Genomic DNA, 17,047 nt, shown 5'->3' with positions numbered 1-17,047 from the left:
GCCAGAAATAAGCCTCTTTTGGGAAAATTCTATCATTCATTCCACACTCAGAGGGCTGATGAGATGTAAAGCAAAAAGGCAGAAGGGAACTGCAAAGCCAAATCATTGTTCTCCTAATTCTGCCCCTCCCAAATAAAAGCAAATGCTCTGAGTCTTTCCTTAAAACATGAATTGATTAAATAAGGGCTGTTGGTTAGGACCAAGATTTTAAATTGTCCTTCATTGCAAGACATAACCAATGGAATGGAGGCCTGAGGATAATACAGGAGAGGAAAAAACCTCATGCACAAACACCATCTTGGCATTGCCTCCTCTCCATGACATGGGATAACTCCATGGGCATGACAATGGGATAACTCCATGGAAACTCTCTAAGTGGAGTCTTGCCAGAAAGCAGGAATAACTAGGCAATAGCATCTGACCAAGAATTCCACATACACACAAGAGGAGCTATTGACTGCATTGATTTTTCCCTTTAAATTAGGCCTGGAATGACAAAATGATTATTAAATTATACTAGGAGGTGTGTGTGTGTGTGTGTGTGTGTGTGTGTGTGTTAAAGTCAAATACAATTTAATGACACTGACTTAAACTTTTGCTTACTTCAGATATACAAGCCATATTTTCTTGAATTGCATTTGGGTATATATACTATGTATTTGATAATTCTTCATTCTTTCATTGATTACACAAACACATTTTAATATCAAAGAGATGTTTAATAAACTTCAATAAAATAAGCGCCTTTAGAAAGCTCATAGAATAGGATGTCAATGATGGAAAAGCTCTTCCCACCAATTCAATCACCCACACCACCCTTCTCCCCCAAATCAATCAAACAAACAAATAAAAAAAAAGGGAAATGCTTCAAAGTTTGGCTTTCAGTGAGGGCCCCTTTACCAATAGCAAGAACACAATTTCTTATGTGGCCTAACAGGAAAGTAAAACACAGAAGCACAAAAATTCCACAAAATTTCAATATTTAAGAGACTTGGTACATATTCAAAGTTAAAATAACTCCAACTCCAACTTTATAGCTATACATATTGTTTTAAAGCAACTTAATATAATTTTTATTTTTATTTACACTTTCAAAGGTTCTTCAGGTGAGGTATGTAAACATTGTCTAATGAATTTTTTTTTCAATGTTTCAGACCAACAATTCACAGCATACATTTAATTGTCATCCATTAAAGACACAATATTTCCTTATCCCCACTAACATAACGGAAATCCAGATCCAAGAGATATTATCAAATCCTTAAGAGCATCAGCTTACAAAATTCATCATTTCTGCTCTTTGCTAAAGGTGAAAGGAGAGAGCTTTCACATTGGCCAGGATTATGCACACAGTACCAGAAAATGGGAAGGACTCTCTGGAAATACAATCCTTGGTATCTTGGATAACCGTCTCTAAGACTCACACATAAAGTTTAAAAAGGGGCGGGGGGGGGGAAGAAAAAGAACACAAGAAATTGACCTCGGTAATGACAACATTGGAAGGAACCTGAAAAGACCTTGAGAGGAATGGAGGATTGTTTTTGGAGTTCCTTGCAGTACACATTTATGTCGATACCCTGCTCTCTGACCCCCTCAACCTCCCAAAATAAATTTTACAGGGTCAAGCTCTAAAAAGTATCAAAAAAAAAAAATGCCACTTCAATTTCCCAGTAGAATTACAATAGCTCCTTTGGCAAAGTTCAAACAGTGTGGCTTTCTAGGATCCCCTTTGTCCTCAGAGACATGATCTCTTGACTAAAGAAGGAACTTGCCTGTGCTTTTGTTCTGATCTTGGATGAGTATCTTAGAGCTATAATGGAAATGAAGAGCTGAAGCTATGATTTCCTATAGATGGATCCCTAATGTCAGTGCCATGGGAAGGCCTTCACTAGTGCCCTGGAAGCTACCCTTTAAGAACTACTTGCCCCTAGAGGGTAAGGATCAGATTCTAAAGATGAGAAGATGACTTGAGGATGTTAGGTCAGATTCATGTCATCCGTCTTCCTTCCCCCAAATAACTGAAGAGAGAATATCATCATATCACCAATGATACAAAAGTGGAGATTGGTTTTTCTGCCTGCTTGGTTTCAAGCTTAGAAAAGGAAAGGTTTATTCCAAGGGAACACTTCAATCTAAGTAACACTAGTGAAAATCTCCCAACGCTTTTTATAAATACAAAAGAGAAGACATATCTTAAAAGCCTACTTTTATGACAGCTACTAAAGATAACATGGGGCTTTTTTGACCAAAGTTCAAACTGGTCTTGAGGAGGTTCTGCTGAACTGCCTAGGGTGAAGCAAAAGATGTGGAAGTATCGTGGGGATGACTGTCCCATGATGTTCTTGATCTATTGAACTAGTGCTTCAAAAACCATAAGTGGGGATAGGGATGGGAGGTGTTTGTGAGTGGTTTGAGGGAAAATGGAATTTAGTTAAAAGGTAACAAAATATGGCCAGATGACAATAGTTTTTTTTTTTTTTTCTATTGACCATTTTTATTCTGTTCTAAAAACTCTCTTAGAGCTGCCACAATTGCAGCTTGACTCCTCTCACATTAGGATTCTGCACATGCTGATAACCTCCTGAAAGTCGCCAGCATTCCTCATTGGACTGGATCTTTCTCATGGGTCTGGTCCTAACAGATTTCGTATATACGCTACACTCCTCATTTGTTTGAAGTAGGAACATGCACATCAAGAGAAGCAGATATTCAAGTACAGCAACATCTCCAAGCAAAGATAAGCAATCTTAGCAGGACAACATTTTAGTCCTACTCACTTCTCTGAGGCCGGGGGCCAGGGGGCCCCATCACAAGTGTTATTACCAAGATTATTATTGCTTAAGAGCGGCACACCAAAAGGAACAAAGGGAAATCTGCTCTGCAGACCCGTGTACTGACCACTGACCAGTTTCAGTCCTATATATATATATATATATATATACATACATACATATACATATATATAAAATTAAAAGTTATTGGATGAGATGAAGAGAAGCATTAAAGCTTAAACTTGATGCTACTTTTTAAAAAATCACCCCTCCCCCCTGCCCATACCCCACCCACCCAATCCCTCCCCAGCCCAACAGCTCACTGTTTTCTTTCTAGATGTGTGAACTGGATTTATTAAAAGCAAAACCACAGCTCAGAATATATCCTTCTACAACATTACAATGCAAACTGACATCACTCAGAACATGAATCTGCACACAGCACACATAATAAATATTTTTAAAAACTATTTACAATATTTCTTCTTGAGACCATTACATAAGTCATCTTATTTCTTCCCCCAAAGGTTAAAAAAGTGTTGAATGTCTAGCTTAGTGCTAAATTCCCTGGCACCTGCAGTAAAACCATTCACATTTTTATTGTAAAACCAGATTTACTTACAAACAGGATCTTAGAAAAACATCCTCCAGCATTATTGTTTAGGTAACCTCTTCACTTGTTTTAAAAGACAAATGGAGGTCCCAAAGAAATATACAAATTGTGATTCAAATGGAAGAAAATACCCCAAAATGTGCCCTCAGCTCTAAAGTCACTGCATTGCCAGTGACACAGGCCCCAGTCCTCTACACAAGGTCAGTGAGAAATACTACTCAGACAAGGGAGCCCCCAAATGAAGCTAAACATGATTATAGAAATTAGGGTTCCACTTATCTGTGGAAACTTTTAATGCAAACCAGGACTCCTGAGAAGTAAGCTGAACACATCTTAGAACAGATGGATTCATTTCCTAACCCCCTGGTTATGAGCAGCATCAGGCCGGATGCCTACAATATTCACTAACAGGGAAAAAGATGAGGTGTTTGTGGGAAATGTTCAAGGTGATTCAAGTGAGGTCTCCTTCCTGTGGTTAGACTATCAATGTGGTTTAATGCTTTGCTGAGGTGACAGTTTTCCCCATTTCCCATGGACGTATCCAGATTTTCTTGGAGCTGCAGCTGAGGCTCTTTCTCACTGAGGCCCTCATGCAGAGGAGCAGCCAACTGTGTCTGTAAAAAGAAAGGCTTGCCCAATGCAATGTCAGTGATCTCCCTTCTAGGGGCAATGCCTGGCACTCACCATGCAGGGCATAGGGTTCACTGTTACTGTGAAGTGGATGAAGATCAGGAAATGTAATCCAGCTCCTCACCCACAGTGGCTTTCTCAAACATCTGATGTGCAGGTTAAAAGGTCCCTGCAGCACAGGGAGGGGAAAGATTTTAGTCTCCTTTTCCTCCCTCTCATGTTATTTGGGAGTGTAATAGCCAGGCACAGTGGCTGGGGGTGTTTAACTGTCAAAAAAAAAATGATTTTTATGACAGCCCTTTTGATCAATAGTACAGTTGGTTTATATTCTTAAAATAAATACTTTCAATAGAAGCATTTGAACAGGAAATTACCACTATTTACAGTGAAATCAACTCCACAGTGGCATGTATAAATATGTATATATACAGATATTGAAATCTTACTCACTGAGACAAAGTCATCAACAGACCATACTCCTAGGACTACTCAGAACATAGTAACGATTGGTAAAAATTAACAACTTTAAGCTACAGTGGCTCTAAAAATACCCCTCCTCAGTTATGGCATAAATATACAACATAATGCAAGCCTATTTTGTATAATTTTTTTTTCTGCAAACCAGACTTTCAAATATTTTACAGCATTAAATATAAGACAATATATTGTATAAATTACAGAAAGCAACTGGGCATGAAAAAAACATCAAACAATTTTGAAGACAATGACAAGAACAATTAAGAGAAACAAGAGAACAATTTTTGGACAAAAAAATAGTAAAACTTGTGAAGCAGATGAATATAAAAACTGATAAGACTGTATGGGAGAAGGTGCTTACACTTCCAAAGGGGAGGAGGTAGCAGGGGGCCCAGGAGAATAGTGCAGAAAAGGAGTTAGAGACTTAAAGTGGAAAGTGACAGGAGAATGTGGAGAAAGCCTGGTTCCTTCCCAATCAAGGGCTTCAGCAGCCTCTTTGTTCAAAATGAAAAAGGATAGCTGTGGCGAGAAAAGCTTGTGGGGCTGATGTGAAATTCCCACAAAAGCAGAGAGCAGTGTTTGTGTTCACAGGCTACTAGCTCGGAGAGTAACACATCTGCAAACACTTTAACTGTGGGAGGGATTCAGTGCCATGCACCTCCAGCTCCCCCAGTATTCTCTATGTCTCTCTCTCAAAAAGGTACAAAAAAAATTCATGCTTGAATAAAAAAAAAATTTACTATCCACCACCAGTCGTCCAACTACAGACACATAATGAATTTGAACATTACTTATACATGTGCCACTGACAAAAGATTCAATCCACAAGGATGCACACCGACCTTTATTATGAAAAAGCATTATTCTACAGGTTGTAAACTATGTGTGCCTGCCCAGGAGAAAATGCATTATCATTAAAGAAGGGAAAATTACAGAAAGATTAATTTTCTATAGAGGGATTTATGAAGACCAACCTGATTTTACATGGCATTTTGGAAAACCATGTATGTTTTTCAAACTGGCTGCCCAACTCCATGCCCCAAAAGAAAGAAGCTTTGAATTTTCTTTTTCTAAAAGACACTTATGGTCCAACTTGAAGTGATGCTCCACAGGAGTACCAGCAAGCTAAACCTCTAAACAATTCTCTGTCTAAAGCCAAGCTCGCAATGGGCACTTAATGAATATGTAATGACCATGTACAGTAATTGCATATGGCACCCATGTCAGAAAGCAGAGGTCTGCCCTGCTGGTGTTTTAGGGTGAGAATAACTTTTTTTTTTAATACCACTGGTACAACTATTCTCTAGAAAGGCAAAGCCAAAGAGTTTCTCTAAGAGATGAGTATAAGACATAAAGCTTTGAGAAAGGGACAAAAAAGTAATAATTATATTAAATGGATATCTTGGTCTCATTTACAAAATCTAGAAGCACAATGAACCTCTCAGTGCATATATTCTAACCAATGATGCTATATCATCCCTTGGAACATGATCTCCCAATGTACTGTAGGACAGCTAAAGGATACTACAGTACAGAAAGCAGTCTGTGTTTCTTCCCAAGTTTGTTTATCTTTGAAGCAAAGCATTTAGATTCTAAGATTCTCTATCATAGATCCTCTATGTCATTCTCTATCACATCTCATAATATGGGCGTCTGTCCTGCCATGTTCAGGAAGAATGACAACTTTCTGAGGATTGTGGCTATTACATTCTGCTTGTTTAAACATGGAATTCTATTTCTTATTTTTAAAATAATTTAGGAAAGCAGTGAAGCACAATGCTGGATCAGGAATGTGATACCTCTATGCCAAAGGCAAGCATGATTCAATAGAGGGATGTTTTCCAAACCTGATTTCTATACAACCAATCAAAACAATCTAATATTATAGTCAGTCCACATGATAGTAATACTTAAAAGAAATGGCAAAGAACAAATCAAATTTTCTGTTCCAAGAGAATTGAGTGCTAGAGCTTCTCAGAGAAAGTTTCAATAATGCAATAATTATCTTCCTCTTTAGGAAATAAAAGGGTAAATGAATTTCTTTTATATTTGTGGAAAGAAAACAAGAAGTGGACCTTCCCATAATCATTTGCCCCTATATCATCACTCCTTGAGGCATATATGAAAATATATGAGCAATGAAGAGCAATGAATCACTTAAAGCTTCCTATTCAGATTAATTCATGATTCTATGACTATATGTTAGGATGAAGGTTCCATTTTTTCCAGTACCTCCTCTCTGTGCTTTTGTTTTTCACCTTTTACATGACAATTTTATAAGATACAAAGGAACATGTTCATAAAGAGCTCAATACCATCCACCTCTTCAGATCCAGATTAAAAAAAAAATTTGCGATATTTAAGACAAACTAATATTTTACAATCATTCTTAAAGGCAAGCCTTTGTGATCTGAAATGATCTTTGCTTCAAATTATTCAATTAAAGAGCTTTTCTATATCCAAATTTCCAGAAAACCAAGAGTGCAATAGGAGCAAAATGAATTCCTTCTTAACAGAAATGAATCTCTGCTTCTTTCAATAACAAATAGGCTTAGTGTAACAGATCCTCACTGCTCTTGAATTATTTCACTTACTCTGCACCCAGTGCCATCAACATGAATTTCAGCATTTTGAACTTATTTAACCATTGATCCTGGATATACAGATTAACAGAATGGGTGAACATTAGACAACAGAAGAGGGAATGTTCCTAAGATGTATGAAATTCAATTTTTGGGAAAATGTCTAATTAGAAATAGATATATACACATACATCTTTGCAAAGAGAATGAGTTATAAAGATAAGTCAGTGGCAGAAGAATGTAAATAAAGAGATCAGAAATTTTAAAAAGAATAAAGAGGTGGAGAAAATAAAGAGGTAAGAAAACAAAGCAAAATGAAGAGAGGTGACAGGAAGAGATGTTAGGGAAAAAAACATGCATCTACGAACTTCAAAGTAAGAAATCTGATTTTCTTAAACATAGTCTTTGCTGGATAAATTTGGCTCAACTGGTGGTTTTCCACAGCTCCTGGTACCTTCCCTTTAGCAGGGTAGGGAGTGAGTACAAGTGCCCCCATATCATGACCAATGCTACCCTGGATGGTGACACCATCTATACTACTCTGCAGTACTCTTTCCTCCTCTTATTCCAATATGACCCACAAACCAAATTGCCACCTGTAAATAAGAATAATGGAATAAGCTACATGTGGCATTAGGGCAAACATGAATTCAATTGAAGAAATAAATGTCTCAATTCCAATTGTCTCTGAGTAATGAATTTTATCTATAGTGTTGGAAAAATTGTTTTTAGTTAAGAAATCTATAAGATAATATATGATGCATATAATTTGGTTGATTTAATTTTTCTATTAGAAGGTAGCATACACAGATGGTAGTATTTATTTATGCTTCTTCCCTGGGAAATTATTCTATGTATACTACTACATATATCCTATTATACTTACAACAGTTGATAAAAATTGTTATTAGGGTAATATGTAGGTTGTTATTTCTATGTTGATTTCTTTGTAATGGAAATGGACACTGCCAAAAACTTAAGAAACACTGAAGAGCAGGTGAACTCCTGATGGAAATCTGTGATTAACAGCTACTAGTAACATTACAATCTGAAACACAAATAAAGGGGTTTGCTGCATCTCTTAAATCATTACGCATTTGACTGTGAGACTCCAATGAAGTGGAGTAAGTGGATTAGTTTTGGAATCTGACTTGATGGAAATCTTCCCCTATACCTCTCTACATCTAGTCTTTAAAAGAGTTTACCTGCTTCCCTATTCTGGAGCAGAATTCAGGCTTTCTCTGAGATAATTAGAAGATAGAGAAAAAGAGGCATGAAATTCAATTTAGGGAACTCTAATTGAAAATGGGAATGATAGTTAATCTCAGATATGCACAGAAAGAATGAGTTACAAAGATGTTAATGAGAGAATGTAAAAAAAAAAAAAAAAGGGATTATGAGTACCACAGAAACTGAAGCTCCTCCTCTATTCTGAGAGAGGAAGCAGGAGGGGGGCAAGGAGAAGTGGACTGACTGACAATCCTTTTCCTAAGTTTAAGAGCTGCTCACCAATGACCATAATCAACCAACATTCAAGACTTTCTTATTGGTCTATAAACATTTGAGGTTGTATGACAATTCAGTGCAAGCCAGAGAGGTGAGGGGACAGCTATTGCCACAATGATTTGGGAAATATGGGTCAACTGATTTAAAAAAAAAGCTTGTGATTCACTGACAGGCAGTTCTGTAAAGACTGGCATGGTGGGAGGTGGGGTGAGGTGGGGTGGGGTGCACTACAATCCCACAGATGAAGAATCTGAAAGATTACTTGGCAAGCAATAGAAAGCGGGTGGGCAGAAGGAAAAGTTTCTTGTATATTTTTACTGCACATATCATTTCAAAAGAAATTGAGTAAGCTAAAACAATGTGATGCAATTTGTTCAAGATAAAAAGGATCATCATTTTAAAAGGTATTTCTCTTACACAGAATCCCATCTGCTTCAACAGTAGTAGTCACTGTTACAAAGTTATCAGTAGATTTAAAAGAGGCTCTATTAGTGGAACAGATGCAAAACACACACTGTTTCCAAATGCAGGCCAAAATAGAAAAACAGAATATGATGAAATCCCAAAACAAATCTAAGAGTATTTGGAAAGCAAGTCTATGTAAAAGCTTCTCTATCCATTATTCCAAACTTCTCAACCTTATTTTAGCCTCTGTAAAAATGGAATATGTATAGCTTAAAAAACAAAAACAAACAACAACAAATTCAAACCAGCCATATTTATCCCAGGGGAAAATGCACCTGGCTGAGATAAATGCAGAGCTATTTAAATCACAATTAATTTCTCCTCGTCAATATTTATGTGAATAGAGATTTAAGAAAACAAACACTCTTAAAAACATTACAATTGTGCCACTATCTTCATGCACCTCAGTGTTGGGGGCAAAAAAAGACCATCAAAAATGTACACTTGGCAATTTTACTAATGTCAGTAGCTCTTAAATAGCTAAGCACAGGGATTTTTCAAAGCATGAACATAATCTGTGTCCTACAGAGTGGAGAAGACTAAGGAAAAAAGGTTCTCACTTGTAAACCCCTCTTGCCAGCCCCAGAGTCTCTGAAGTCCAGCACAGTTCTCCAAAGCTGGGAAAACTGAGTGCCTTTCTCGCCTCCCCTTCTTTTCTATAGTACCTCTACAGTTGCTATCACTTTAGAGCTGGTCTTTTCCAGATTTGGTAAAAATGCCTGTCTTATCATGATTTGCGTGAAGTGCATTTAAAAAATAATGAACATCAGGTTTATGTACAGAGGTATGGAACGTCTAGAATGGGTGGCTATTCTTAAAAGAGACACCCACATCACCCTTTTCAGGAGTTGCACAAGGAAGTAAAAACACGGAAAAAAAATGTTCTACAATTCAGCTTTTGTTTGCAGTGGCTCAATGGGAATGTTTCAGCTTTGCAGAGAAGCAACATTCAAGGCACAGAGTTACAGTGAATGTATGCTCCCTTCTATAAGTTTACATTGAAGAAGCAAAAATTTTTTTTGTTTTTTTAAAACACAGAAGGGAGCCCTTGATTCTAAGCCATTGAGAAAAGGCCTGGCATAGGTTATCCGAACCCAAAGGAGGCATTTTTCATGCAGCAGCTGTTTTGATGAGGGCTCCTCCCAGGGGAGGGGTTCTTATGTAACCCTGGATGTATTTCACAGGTTACACTGCTTAGATCTCCACATGTCTGTTTTCAAAATAGGCCTGGGGATGGATAATAACACAGAGGCATTCTGTTCTATCTGAACTTGCTGAACTTGTTAATTACTCAGTCCATTGTGCTGAAAGCAGATGTTGTTATATGAGGGAAAACTATGATAACAAACTGAAAAATGGAATTGAGATACGTTCATTACTAAATGTGTGCCTGCAAGCTTATCAAAACATAAGCCGCCTTATTAAGCAAAATAACATTTAGGTTTTGAATGTGGAGGGACTGTGGATAAGGCAAAAAAAAAAAAAAAAAAAAGAAGAAGAAAAAAAGGATGTTTCCCCCAAGTGATATTATTACAAATGGACTGAGTTTTCAGATTGTTTCTGGGGTCAAGGGAAATGTTAGGAAGAAAGCCAAGCTATCAAGCCCCAAAGCAAAGAGAATGACAGAAAACTGAAGAATCAGCAGCAAAGACTGGGCCTACAAAATAACTCTGGAGGTTAAAAACAAATCCCTGACCTCTTGTGTGCCACATGGATTTGAAGTGGGGTTTAATGTAAGAATACATGATTTGAAATTTTTAAAAACTCCAAGTCCACAGAAGTGACCAACAATTAAAATGATTTTTTTTAGAAAAAGGTAACAAATAGGATAATGTTTAACTAAAGGGCAACAGACCTCCACCCCTAGTGTCTTCCCAACCATCCCAGGTGATTTTGGTTTTGCTTTGCCACAACCCAAAAAGAGTGGGAGGGAACACCAAGAGGTTTTCAAAGAGGAACAAATGTTCAGACAGACACACTGCTGGAAGGCTGCTGGAAAATGACTTCCGGGGCTTGATGGTGGTCATTTCTGCTACAGTACAAGTGCTTGTGCATCAAGTATAAAATGCAAGCCTTTAATCATACAGATTAGCTTTTTAGCTTTTTTTTTTTTATTATTTTTAAAAAAAGGATAAATAAGGCACTGTACTTTTAAACCAAATCTGCCTGGTTCCAAGTTTAAGATCCAAGGAACATTCAGAAAATAATTAATAACTCCCTTTCTTAGCCCTAGAGGGAGAAAGCAAGTTCCTTTCTCCATCTGAGACATTGTTTCCTGATGCCTAAAACTAGATGTTTTCCTTTCACTGCAGATTTTAAAGGCTTGCTACAGCTTATAAAAGCAGGTTGAGTTAATGCAAAACAAAGGGTTGCTGCCACAGAGCAGCTCACACCTGGCTCCATCTCCCATCACTTGGCATCCAGGCGTCTTCTTTTGCTGTGGGAACAGTCAAGTTTTGCCCGGAGCTTGCGTTTCCTCTGGGTCAGGATGCTCTCTGGGGTTTTCTTTATAGATGATCTGTTATTCTTAGTCTTTGCACTACTCTGCTTTTTGTGAGTAGTTTTTTGTGACCTGGAAGGTGACTCAGCAGCAACTTTCTGCTTTGGAGCTTTGGACAGTTTTTCTCGAGGTGGGGGCTGAGTCTGGCTTGGCTTCTTCTGGGTATTGTCTTTTCCTTTGCGGGAAGGAGGGTGACTCTTCCCGGCAGCCTTGTCGGTGGCCTTCTTCACTTTTTTTTCTTTTAAAGATGCCTTTTTGGACAGCTTGTTGGTCTTATCCGATGAAGGACGCTTCTTGTTGGCAGATGCTTTGGAAGATACATCTAAATGTTTTGCTTTACTGGCTTTCTTTACTTGTGATCTGTCCTTGCTAGTGGAAGTAGTACCATCTTGCATGCTGCTGTTCTCATTGGTTTTCTTCCTTTTGTTTTGCTGACTTTCTGCTTTAGGTAAGGAATCTAACTTCCCTTTTTTCGCCCTGGCTCCTTCAGCACTAGAGGACTTCACAGGAAATCCATCAGCATTGACTTGCAAAGCAAGTTTGGGAGACATTAAAGGGTTAATGCACACACTCTTCCGATTCTGTTTATTTTCTACAGTGACATCATTTGAACTTTCTGTTTTCTGATTCTTCATTGAACGCTGCTGGGCTCGGAGCTTTCCTCTGATATTGGAATATTTTCTTAGGATTCGAGTACTAGCTGGTGTAGGCAAATTAGAAGGCTGGCTAATTCTTTCTTCCTTGAATTCTGAATTAGCTTCAGAGTGAGATCCAAGGCTGACAGTGGCAGTCTCTGCTGACTCCATTTTATCAACATTTTCACGGAATTTAGCCCAAAGCTTTTGAGTTTTCCAATTATTTCTAGCAGGTGTTGCCCCAGGAAATTTTTTTAAGTGTTTTTTCAAGCGCTCAGCCTGTTGTGAACTAGGATACTGGCTAGAAGAGGAGGCTTTCTGAAGGGGACTTTTAATGGGGGGTACATCTCCTGGGAGACGAGTATTGAGTTTCTTCACAATTACAAGTGATCTTGTTTCAGTTGTCTCTAAGAACCACTTGCAAATATTAGATAATTTAAAAGTCTTCATAAAGAGCATCTGAACAGGGGAAAGCTTTTGAACTTCTAATGAGCCCTTACATTTACGTGATCTTTTCTTACTCTTCCAAATCTCTTTCAATTTGTCAGACTTGTTTTTTACTTTTGGGGTGGGCTGTATTTCTTTCTCTAGTTGGATCCAGCCTTTCTGAACTTTCATGTACTGGGCATTGAAATCAGCAATAAGCTCCTGATTCTCCTCTTCTGCACACCATTCGACAAACTTGGGCTTATCATCCACCACTGTTTCAGCATCTTTTAATTCCATGGAATCTTCAACATCTGAGATTTGGTTTTCTTCCGGCCCTGAATGATCCTCTACAACATCCTTTCCTGCAGTAGGTTTTGCAGCATCCAGAGGGTCCACTGTATGAACATGCCTTAGGTTGTAGGTTGGAGAAGCCAGTCTTTTCTGTTTCATGGATGATTTCAGGATTGTACTGGCACTTTCCCTACTGTCAATAGATAATGCACACAGACTAGACAGTGTATCACTATGTTTTATATTTTCACTGTCTACTTCATTGACAACTTCTTCTAAATCTTTTGCAGGATTGCTCACAGACTCCTTTTCTGATTGTTCTGAGTCTTCCTTACAAGGACTGCTTTCTGCAGGAAGATGACCATTTCTGGTATCAGAATTAGTCTGTTCACAGATTTCAAGCCCCTCTATCTCTGGATCTTGGCTAGCTGTGGTAGTAGGGCTATTACTCTGAGATGAAGTTTCTTCTCCTCCTGCAACCCTGTCTTCTTTTGCTATCATACTTCTAAAATTCTGTCTGGTGATTACCCCATTCCCTTCATTCTCCTTTTGCTCAGGATCCTTTTCATCAGTATTTGTATTTCCAATGTTCTTCAACAGTGTTTTGTGGTAGCAGTCAGTTGGGAAATGTACAGAGGCTGCTCCATCAAGGTACACTTCTCTCTTAGGACGTTTTGCACCTGGACTTTTAGAAACTTTGATTTGAAGACAAGGAAGTTGGAGAGCAATGGGTGTATCTGAAAGCTGACTTCTTAGGCACCTATCAGAGGCCACAAGAGTTTTTTTGACTTTCTTCTTCTTGTCTGAATTCTCTTCTTCATGAATGTTTTGATCACCTATCTCTGTTTCTGAAGACTGCTTATCATCACTTTGTTCTTCTTTCTCTAGTTGACTTGTATCAGGTGCTGCCTCACTTCCCTCATTGTCATCAAGATTTTCATTGGTACATGTAACTTCGCCTTGTTTGTGCTGGTTTTCATCTTGCTCTTGAGAGTTTTCAGTTTTAGCTTCAATACTAATGCTTTCACTTCCATCAACACTTTTGAAATCTACAGGGGCATCCAGATTCAGGTTCCTAGGAGAAGCTTCATTTTCAGAGCAAACAGGACTTTCCTCTCTGTTAAGAGTTTCAGGAGAATGAGGTCTTGAGGCAATGATCATGTCACTATTACCTTCAAGAACACTCTCGGGGGAGTGGTCAATGCAGTTATCCATTTCCAGGGGAACATCCTCACTAGTGCCTAAAAGTTCATTTTGTGGTTGGTCTTCCACATGCAAAGGTGAGCCATTTACTATGGCATCAGAATTGTCTTCTGGTACCTTCTCCTTATGATCAAAAGAAAGGGGAGAATCTGAAGTCGTAGCTTCTTTTGGATTCAGAAAACTAAGTTGATTAGTTTCAGTTTGTTCTTCAGTATCATCAGTTGCAGAATAAGTTTCAGACTCCGGAGAGTCATTTTTTGATGAAGGGTCTTGGAATACCTCGAGAGGAATTCTCTCTTCCCTGGATTCTTCAGGGTCTTCTCCAAGAATCTCTACATCTCCTGCAGGTCCAGTGTCTGAAACTGTCAGGGCCTGCTTGGGAGTGTCTAAGACCTCTGTATGCACAGCTGAGTAGCTGCTTCTGTCCTCATTTCGTGAACTTCTGGCCAATGTGCGGACAGTAGGCAATTCACAGCAGTCTCCATTAAAAAAATATCCTCGAGTGCTCTTTCTTGCTGTCTTTCGAGAAGATAATATTGATCTCTGACTCTCAAAGTGGCACTCTGTTATGGGTTGGCTGATATAAACAACATCATACTGGTTATCATAATCATTAATTCTCAAACCTGAAGTTCTTTTACTCTTCCGGGCTGTTTTAATAGAGGCCGATATAATTTTTGTTCGTGAATGTCCAATGGATGCTTTGTGTAGACCTGGCATGGGGCTTGGTGATAACCAAACATCTTTGGAATTATCAAACTGACCCTTGTCACCAGGATGTAAATGATAACCTGCCTTATTCCTTCCCAGCATGTGGAGATGATTTTCCTGCTTTGGCCTAGTATCTTGTTCATTTTCCTCTAAATCCTGGTGCAAAGATGATTTTGAGCTACATTGTAAAGCATTCTCTTTGTCAGCAGTTCTAGGTGAGCTTCCCATAAACCCTGAGTCCCAAGTCTCTTCTGGTAAAGCTCTGAATAAATTCTTTTGAGAAACCATACAACTGTCACCATCCTCAGTACTATTCACATTTGCCACTTTTACAGCAATAAAACCTTCTACTAAAGCTGTGCTTTGTATCTGGTCTTTTTCATCCTCTGATTTTTTAACACTAACGTCATGCTCTTGTCCAGTAGTTTGCCCTTCCGGACATTTGGAAACATGGTGGGAGTTAAATGAGGAAGAATTAGATGCAGTGAGGTATCCAAGAGTAGAACCATCTTTTGGACCACCAGAATTGGCTTTAGTAGTTGGAAGTTCAGAAGAGTCTTTTTTGATAACAGTAAAGGAATTCTCTTTTCTTTCTAAAGATTTCATCTCAGCAGGCTCCTTCAGGGCTGACCCTGTCACACAAGGGGACCCTTGACATGTCATTCGGTCTACGAGTAAATCTGTAGAAGGGGACTTCATGTCAAAACAAATAGTTCCCCTTTCTTGATTTTCAGTGCTTAGCTGACCACACCCAGGGCTGCAAGTAGAAAGATCCATAGTTTCAGAATCAGGAAATCGCTGGCCGTCAGTCCCTGGCTGCACTTCTGTGTAGAGGTCGTTTAGAACCCGAATGAACTGCTTCTGATGATGTGTACACAATCTGACCATAAACTTTTCCAGTGGTGACTTCGGCTGATTGTTAGAATCTATTGTTACTGTCTCTGCTGGGTCCTCACTAGACAGATAGAGAGAAAAATAGTCAATAAATGTAATTCAGTTTAAAAAGAAAAAAATGTACATCATCAAATCTTAATTCCATATATATATATATATATATATATATATATATATATATATATATGTCAAAAAGTGTCAAAATTAATTCATAATGGCTGTGGGCTAAAATAATGACCAATATGTAATAAATTCAGTTAGTTAGCTGAAATGGGTTTGATTTCTTAGATTTAGCAGTTTTATCCATTTTAAACAATGAAAGCTAATAAGCTATAGCTATAAATCATTGTTTCACAATAGGAAGAAACCTTAGATCATTTAGCTCAGCTCTCTCACTTTACGAATGAGAAAACCTCCAAAGTCTGAAGAAGTTGTATGACTGTGCCCACAGTCTTTTATTAATAAGTGGGAATGTAAGGATTCATTCATGGTATAAAACTTATAAATAGAAACAGACAACTAGATGCAAATCAGGAAATTGCAAATCTGCTTATTTTTAAAATTCCTAACAATATGCCTAAAACTCCCAGATCCATGGACATGAAAATGATTACAAGATATTAAACTGCCTTAGCAATGACTTTTATCTATAGCAATACTATCAAATGGCATATACTTAGGCATACAGCTATCAGGCCCAGAAATAAAAAGCCAATTTGAAAATGAAACCCTAGTAGTCTAATAACTTAATGCATGACAAAATTACATTAAATCTTAGTATTTGTGATTTTCACATGCTTTTCCTCTCAACATTGTTAGTTAGTCAACAAAAAGAAGAAAACAATGATCAGCTTTCTGGAAAGTCAACACAAAGGCAGTCTTGCAGCCCAAACTGTCTGTCTGACTCTCAAGACTTTAAATCTGAACATGTAAGACAGTAAGATCTGGGCCAGAAGTCAGAAAAATCTTAGGTCAAAACCAGTCTTGAACATTTGAGCAACACTGTGTGAACCTGATCAAGTCACCTGACCTCTGTCAGTCTGTATCTCCCCAGGGTTGTTGGAAGGAATAAATGAGAATACAGTTATAAACTGTTTAGCACAGTGCCTATTAGCACATAACAGGTGTTATATGAATGTTAGTTATTATTATCATTATCCATCATCTGAATAAAACATAATTTTTGGTAATTATGTTATACCAAAAACCTTTGTTTTGAAAGCATCCTGAAACTAATCCATAATAAGCTTCCAGAGTTTTAATATGGAATTTATAAGGTGTATATGGAAATAACTTAGTACAGGGAACAAATTAAATGTATAGCTGATAAAATGGTTTAG

General features: G+C 38.0%; 1 protein-coding gene across 2 annotated transcripts in view; it reads right to left on the bottom strand.

The window, feature by feature from the left end:
• Nucleotides 1-698: 698 nt before the first annotated feature.
• LCOR (ligand dependent nuclear receptor corepressor) overlaps nt 699-17,047 on the bottom strand; it is a 131,487-nt gene continuing 115,138 nt past the window's right edge. For both annotated transcript variants that reach the window (XM_051981773.1, XM_051981774.1), the window contains exon 8: nt 699-15,768. In XM_051981773.1, coding sequence (XP_051837733.1) covers nt 11,454-15,768 — 4,315 coding nt within the window. In that variant the 3' untranslated portion in view covers nt 699-11,453. The remainder of the gene's footprint in view (nt 15,769-17,047) is intronic.

This window comes from Antechinus flavipes, chromosome 2 (genome assembly GCF_016432865.1).
Source record: "Antechinus flavipes isolate AdamAnt ecotype Samford, QLD, Australia chromosome 2, AdamAnt_v2, whole genome shotgun sequence".
NCBI classification, from domain to species: Eukaryota; Metazoa; Chordata; class Mammalia; order Dasyuromorphia; family Dasyuridae; genus Antechinus; species Antechinus flavipes.
The sequence above is the reverse complement of the archived record's forward strand: the minus strand, read 5'-3'. Positions and strand labels throughout refer to the sequence as shown.